The following is an 8,270-nucleotide window of genomic DNA, read 5'->3' as shown; positions in this document are numbered from 1 at the left end:
ACAACATTAATAATAATAATAATAATAATAATAATAATAATAATAATAATATATTTTATTTGTAGAAAGCACTTTACATTGAGCAAACAACCTAAAAGTGCTACTGTGTATTGAAAAAAAAAATAATAATAATAATAAAAAGATAATAAAAAAATAAATAAAAATTAAAGCTGCAAGCAGCGATGGATGGGACCGACTTTGAGGGCTCATAAAATCCAAACCGGAGCAGTAATTAAAACTCTTTCATCAACTTTTAATCAGAAGGGTTAATTTGAAGCCGACACGACAAACGCGCTCAGAGGAGATAATGTTTGAAAAAAGGTGACTGTTTTTACACAACTTTTGTTTTGAAGGGGGAATTGCAAACTTCCTGTTGATTTTTGCTGCGGGTTGTCAGTGTTTGAAATATAGGTCTAAGTGAGACCTACATAGAGGTTTTTGTTTCATGTCTCTACGACATTCCTACTGGGAGTTACAGGCAGTTTTGTCTGTGTTTTCTTCCTAGGGGGCGCTAGAGCACAATTTTGAGTTTTGGGGTTTGGTTTTTTGATTAGATCGCAATTTTCGCTAGTCCTGATGTTTCTGTCCAATTTGATGAGTTTTGAAGCATGTTAAGGGGGTCAAATTACAGCTCAAAGAGGCGACGGTATAATAATAAAACGCTAGAAATACAATAGGGTCCTCTGTCCCAAAGGGACTTGGTCCCTAATAAAAACTAGAACAGCCTAATAGCTAGAACTAGTATGCATATATCTATAAAAAGGCTTTTTTTTTTTAAATAAGGGTTTTTAAGCCTTTTTTAAAAGCATCCACTGTCTGTGGTACCCTCAGGCGGTCATGGAGAGCATTCCACAGACTGGGAGCAGCGGAGACGAAAGCCCGGTCTCCCATAGTTCGTAGCTTTGTCCACGGAGGTTGGAGGAGGTTAGCCTGTCCGGAGCGGAGGTGTCGTGTGGAGGATTTGGGGGTAAGTAGTTCTTTGACATTATTTTACATTATTAATATATACATACTATGCAAATATAAAACAGCTAGTTGTGAAAAATGAGTTGGAATTTCACAAAAAAAAGGTCACAATTTCACAAGAAAAACTTGGAATTTTGGCAGTGTTGTAATAAAAGGCGGAATTTTACGCAACGCAAGTCAAAATTTTACAAGAAAAACAATATTATTATGATAAAAGTCGGAATTTTACTCAATAACAGTCGCAATTTTACGAGGAAAGCTTAAAATGTTGGCAATTTTTTGAAAAGAGTCGTCATTTTACTCGACAAAAGTCACAATTTTATAAGAAAACTTAAAAATGTTGGCAATATTATAATAATCATCGGTATTTTACTTGGCAAAATGATGACAAAAGGCATAATTTTACTCCAAAAAAATTTCACTATTTTACAAAAACGACAAAAAAATTGGCAATATTGTGATAAAAGTCAGAATTTGATATGACAAATATCATTATTTTGCATTAAAAAGTAATCATTTTTCATAAAAATGTTATAATTTTACATAAAAGTTATAATTTTACATAAAAAAGTTATAATTTTACATAAAAACAGTACTAATTTTATGAGAAAATATTGCAATATTACAGAAACAGAAAGAATATGATTTTTTCCCCCAATTTTATAAGACTAAAGTTGACACATTGTGAGAAAAAGAGGGGGATTTTTTGTTTGTGATTGGTTTTTAAGTTACTACAGTATGTCTTTATATACATATTTATTTTATTAATTTCGGCCAAAGGGGGCGCATTTGAATTTCTTACACACACTTGTTATTTCATATGTTGACCAGAGGGGGAGCACTTTTAAAACAGACACACAGTCAATTTGAAAAATCCCTCCTTTTTGGGACCACCCTAATGAGACATTCTCTATTAGATGCAAGGGTTTTCCAGTATTGGGACCATGATTTATGTCCTAACTTGTTCACACCTCCTCATATGGAAGCTACTTTTCCTTCTTGATGTCTCAAGAAGGGTATAAATACGAGCGCACGCACACACACACACACACACACACACACACACACACACACACACACACACACACACACACGTACAAACATCCCCCCGACATGCCCTCCAAGCGCCTACCCTGGGAATCCGTTCCCAAGCAGCTCACTGTCCGGAAAGTCCATGAACACGGAGGGACACCTACGGAGACAGGTCAGGGATCTCGCTGAGCAAAACCTCACAAAGCAGGACCACAGCCAGGGACACATTTCAGCCGGAGACGGCGTCACTCGCGTACAAGCGTTAGTCCATACACACAATGCTACTCACTACACACCCTTGAGGATCTCAACACGGCGCCCCTCATTATGTAACGCCAGAATATAGCTTCACAGTCACGTTTTTTTTCTTCTCACGATACGACACGATCAAAGTGTTTTGTCCATTTGTGTACACTAGGCCTGGGCAATCATTTTGACTCAGGGGGCCAAATTCAGAGAAAGAAAATGTGCCCTTAGTGAAGACACAGAGCAACGCTGACAATACTGGGAGGATAAAATGCAAATATACTGTATTTTTCGTAGTAGAAGTCGCTCCGGAGTATAAGTTGCACCGGCCGAAAATGCATAATAAAGAAGGAAAAAACATATATAAGTCGCACTGGAGTATAAGTCGCATTTTTTGGGGAAATGTATTTGATAAAAGCCAACACCAAGAATAGACATTTGAAAGGCAATTTAAAATAAATAAAGAATAGTGAACAACAGGCTGAATAAGTGTACGTTATATGAGGCATAAATAACCAACTGAGAAGGTGCCTGGTATGTTAACGTAACATATTATGGTAAGAGTCATTCAAATAACTATAACATATAGAACATGCTATACGTTTACCAAACAATCTGTCACTCCTAATCGCTAAATCCCATGAAATCTTATACATCTAGTCTCTTACGTGAATGAGATAAATAATATTATTTGATATTTTACGGTAATGTGCTAATAATTTCACACATAAGTCGCTCCTGAGTATAAGTCGCACATTTAAACAACAGAAATGTTTCCAAAGTGCTGCACAACAATATTAAAAACAATATTCAAATATTATGCTTAGCTCCACCAATGACTGAATAAAAACAAAAAAATAAATACATATCAAAACCAATATAAAAACAATATAAAAATAAATATGATTAAAAACGATTTTAAAGGGTAAAACCAATTAAAACAATAAATACTAGGGGTGTAACGGTACGTGTATTTGTATTAAACTGGTTCGGTACGAAGGTTACAGTTCGGTTCGGAGGTGTACCAAACAAGTTTCCACACGGACATATTAAGTAGCGTAATGCAGGTTGTGTAAACAATGCACACCGAGGCACAACACACGGCATGCTAGCAGCTAACGGGCTACGATAGACTGACCATACGTCCTCTTTTCACCGGACATGTCCTCTTTTGCGGAGCTGTCAGGGCGGAGTTTCTTAAATGCCTCAAATGTCCGGCATTTTGAGTTAGGGTTGCGTGTATTAACAATGTACGTTCAGGGTTAAGAAGGGGTTAAAAACAAAACAAATTGTGCGCGCAGCAGCATTGGTGAGGGAGGGGCAGAGACACAGAGAGAGAGAGAGTTATGATAAACGCACATGCGTCGCCAGGCTCTGCTTTTTATCCATAGATTTATCAGATTTAATTTTTTATTATCTATAGCAGGGGTGTCAAAAGTGTGCCCCGGAGGCCATTTGTGGCCCACAGCTAATGTTTTAAAGGCCCACGGCACATTCTAAAAATACTATTAAAATAAACAAAAACATAACAAAAGTGAAATAAAAAAGCTTAAAGGTTAAATGTAATTTAGAAAAAGTTGCAATGTTGACTAATAAAACAAAGCTGTTTTTTTTTTCTTTCAAACTGTCATTGCTTAAAACATAATATTGAATCAAAATCAATGTTATTATGAATTATTGACCTATCCAAAGTTCCCATTACTTCACATCAAATATTCCACTACGAAAAATATTTTTGGTGGAAGATTTTCCAAATTTGGTAAATAAATAACCCAAAAATGTATATATTACTGTACCGAAAATGAACCGAACTGTGACCTCTAAACCGAGGTACGTACCGAACCGAAATTTTTGTGTACCGTTACACCCCTAATATATAGAAATTTAAAAAACCCAGAGGACCACACAACTCACGTAGTGTCAAAAGCCAAAGAATAAAAGTGGGTCTTAAGACGATTATTTCCATTGGGATGTCAAGTCACGCACATTGTGAGTTTTTTTGGTTTGGTTTACTTTGTAGCCTGTTTAGTTTAGTCGTGCATAGCCAAACCTATTCTTCAGTGCCTTTCCTAGTGGCACTCGTCTTTCGCTTTATTTTTGGTTAGTGCACTAAAAAAACACTTAACAGCACGCTGCCTCATTGGGTGTCTGAATTCTGAAATCGCAACAATCTTCACCGTCTCACACGACGCAAACCCGACAGAATGTCCCGACCACGTGATTTCGCAGACGATTACACGGACGAGCAGTTTGAGAGGATGATTCAGCAGGAAATTGAGGCGTTGATGGTATGGGGGCCGAGGAATCATCCTTTCTTTAATGGCACTTTTTGGCCAGGTGACGAGTTAGCGCCTTGCCAACGAAAGCAGAAATTGACATTACGCCGCCGCAACGCGCAGCCATCCTCTAAGACTATGGTTGAGTTTGGCAAACCAGACGGCAACTTGGCAGAACTTTTCATATCCTGGGCTGCGAGCCAGTGCAGTCCAGCTCGCAGTCCGGGCATAACCGAGCTGGTCGAACCCGAGTCACCGGCGCTGGGACACGCCCCCACAAGTTGACGTGCCTGTACAGACGACTCCTCTCAGGCTATATACCTTATTTTTCGGAGTATAAGTCGCACCGGCCGAAAATGCACAATAAAGAAGGGAAAAAACATATATAAGTCGCACTGGAGTATAAGTCGCATTTTTTGGGGAAATGTATTTGATAAAAGCCAACACCAAGAATAGACATTTGAAAGGCAATATAAAATAAATAAAGTAGTGAACAACAGGCTGAATAAGTGTACGTAATATGAGGCATAAATAACCAACTGAGAACGTGCCTGGTATGTTAACGTAACATATTATGGTAAGAGTCATTCAAATAACTATAACATATAGAACATGCTATACGTTTACCAAACAATCTAATCGCTAAATCCCATGAAATCTTATACGTCTAGTCTCTTACGTGAATGAGCGAAATAATATTATTTGATATTTTACGCTAATGTGCTAATAATTTCACACATAAGTCACTCCTGAGTATAAGTCGCACCCCCGGCCAAACTATGAAAAAGACTGCGACTTATAGTCCAAAAAATACGTTACACACACAAACACTTGGTCGATCCATTCACATACATACATAATGTAAACATCCCTCCCTCTATCTATCTACATATCTATACACAACTAATACAAACATCTGGTTGGTCCATTGACATTCATACAAAACGTAAACGTCTTGCACACACGTAATATAGACATCTGGACGATCCATTCACATACACACAATGTAAACACCTGTCGTTCCCTTTTTATACACACGTGATATTAACACCTTGCCTGATCCATTCACATACTTACATACATAATGTAAACATCTTTCCGTCCAGCAATATACACACTTAATATACTGTATTTTTCGGAGTATAAGTCGCACCGGAGTATAAGTCGCACCTGCCGAAAATGCATAATAAAGAAGGAAAAAAACATATAAATCTTATACATCTAGTCCCTTACGTGAATGAGCTAAATAATATTATTTGATATTTTACGGTAATGTGTTAATAATTTCACACATAAGTCGCTCCTGAGTATAAGTCGCACATTTAAACAACAGAAATGTTTCCAAAGTGCTGCACAACAATATTAAAAACAATATTCAAATATTATCCTTAGCTCCACCAATGACTGAATAAAAACAAAAAAATAAATACATATAAAACCAATATAAAAATAAATATGATTAAAAACTATTTTAAAGGGTAAAACCAATTAAAACAATAAATATTAGGGGTGTAATGGTAAACTGCGACTTATAGTCCGAAAAATACGGTAGACACCTGGTCGATCCATTCACATACACACAATGTAAACACCTGTCGCTCCCTCTTTATACACACGTGATATTAACACCTGGCTGGTTCATTAACATACAGTACAGGCCAAAAGTTTGGACACGCCTTCTCATTCAAAGCGTTTTCTTTATTTTCATGACTATTTACATTGTGGATTGTCACTGAAGGCATCAAAAATAAGAATGAACACGTGGAGTTATGTACCGTATTTTTCGGACTATAAGTCGCAGTTTTTTTCATAGTTTGGCCGGGCTCCAGTGCAACTTATATATGTTTTTTTCCTTCTTTATTATGCATTTTCGGCAGGTGCGACTTATACTCCGGTGCGACTTATACTTCGAAAAATACGGTACTTAACAAAAAAAGGTGAAATAACTGAAAACAGGTTTTATATTCTAGTTTCTTCAAAATAGCCACCCTTTACTCTGATTACTGCTTTGCACACTCTTGGCATTCTCTCGATGAGCTTCAAGAGGTAGTGTGGAGAATGCATATATTTTTAAGAGTTCTTTCTTTATTCATAGTCATGTTTAAAGCAGCTAATATTTTCCCATGTGTACTTTTTTTGCTTGCATCTTATGTCCGCAAGTAAACTCTGTGCTTTACCTTGAAGGGGTTGGAATGTGGGAGTATAGCATACTCCCTTTTTACCTTATCAGTATTAGAACAATGAGGCTGTATTCCTTTCTGGGCAGGGTGGGGGCTGTTTTCGTACTCAATAGGTTGTCTCTTCCCGTTTGATTTTCAGACCACTTTAAGATGCTGGTATTAGCGCATTTGTAAGGACTGGTCTCCTAAAGCTTTAGTAAAACTTGATAATATTCCTATTCTGTCCTGATGGTCCTTCTTACTCAGCATATATGTCACCTGAAAGAACTTGGGATTGACCAGTGACTTGTATTCCCTGAGAGGAAGACTGGTCAGACGCAACAATTGTCACCTGAAATGGTTTTCACTTCACAAGTGTGCTTGAAGCAATTCAAGAGAATGCCGAGAGTGTGCAAAGGGTGGCTATTTTGAAGAAACTAGAATATAAAACATACACGCGTAATATAGACACCTGGTCGAGCCATTCACATACATACACAATGTAAACATCTTTACTCCAGATATATATACACAATTAATATAGACACCTGGCCGATCCATTCACAAACATACATAATGTAAAGATCTTTCCGTCCAGCTATATACACACGTAATATAGACACCTGGCCGAGCCATTCACATACATACATAATGTAAAGATATTTCCTCCAGCTATATACACACTTAATATAGACACCTGGTTGATCCATTCACATACATACATAATGTAAACATATTTCCGTCCAGCTATATACACACGTAATATAGACACCTGGTCGAGCCATTCACATGCATACATAATGTAAAGATCTTTCCGTCCAGCTATATACACACGTAATATAGACACCTGGTCGATCCATTCACATACATACATAATGTAAACATCTTTCCTCCAGCTATATACACACTTAATATAGACACCTGGTCTATCCATTCACATACATACATAATGTAAACATCTTTCTGTCCAGCTATATACACACGTAATATAGACACCTGGTCGAGCCATTCACATACATACATAATGTAAATATCTTTCCTCCAGCTATATACACACTTAATATAGACACCTGGTCGATCCATTCACATACATACATAATGTAAACTTCTTTCTTCCAGCTATATACACACTTAATATAGACACCTGGTCTATCCATTCACATACATACATAATGTAAACATCTTTCCGTCCAGCTATATACACACGTAATATAGACACCTGGTCGGTCCATTCACATACATACATAATGTAAACATCTTTCCTCCAGCTATATACACACGTAATATAGACACATGGTCGATCCATTCACATACATACATAATGTAAAGATATTTCCGTCCAGCTATATACACACGTAATATAGACACCTGGTCGATCCAGTCACATACATACATAATGTAAAGATATTTCCGTCCAGCTATATACACACTTAATATAGACACCTGGTCGGTCCATTCACATACATACATAATGTAAAGATATTTACGTCCAACTATATACACACACGTAATATAGACACCTGGTCGATCCATTCACATACATACACAATGTAAACATCTTTCCTCCAGCTATATACACACTTAATATAGA

At 37.0% G+C, this 8,270-nt stretch overlaps 1 protein-coding gene across 2 annotated transcripts in view; it reads right to left on the bottom strand.

Annotated features, from left to right (window-relative positions):
• stat3 (signal transducer and activator of transcription 3 (acute-phase response factor)) overlaps positions 1–8,270 on the bottom strand; it is a 58,985-nt gene that overhangs the window by 3,975 nt on the left and 46,740 nt on the right. The window contains exon 22 of one of the 2 annotated variants that reach the window (XM_072916001.1): positions 2,099–2,158. The exons of the other annotated variant lie outside the window; for it this stretch is intronic. Within the exon in view, the coding sequence (XP_072772102.1) occupies positions 2,099–2,158 (60 nt within the window). The remainder of the gene's footprint in view (positions 1–2,098; positions 2,159–8,270) is intronic. 2 annotated transcript variants of the gene reach the window in all.

The sequence above is a fragment of the Nerophis lumbriciformis genome, linkage group LG24, assembly GCF_033978685.3.
Source record: "Nerophis lumbriciformis linkage group LG24, RoL_Nlum_v2.1, whole genome shotgun sequence".
Classification (NCBI taxonomy): domain Eukaryota; kingdom Metazoa; phylum Chordata; class Actinopteri; order Syngnathiformes; family Syngnathidae; genus Nerophis; species Nerophis lumbriciformis.
The sequence above is the reverse complement of the archived record's forward strand: the minus strand, read 5'-3'. Positions and strand labels throughout refer to the sequence as shown.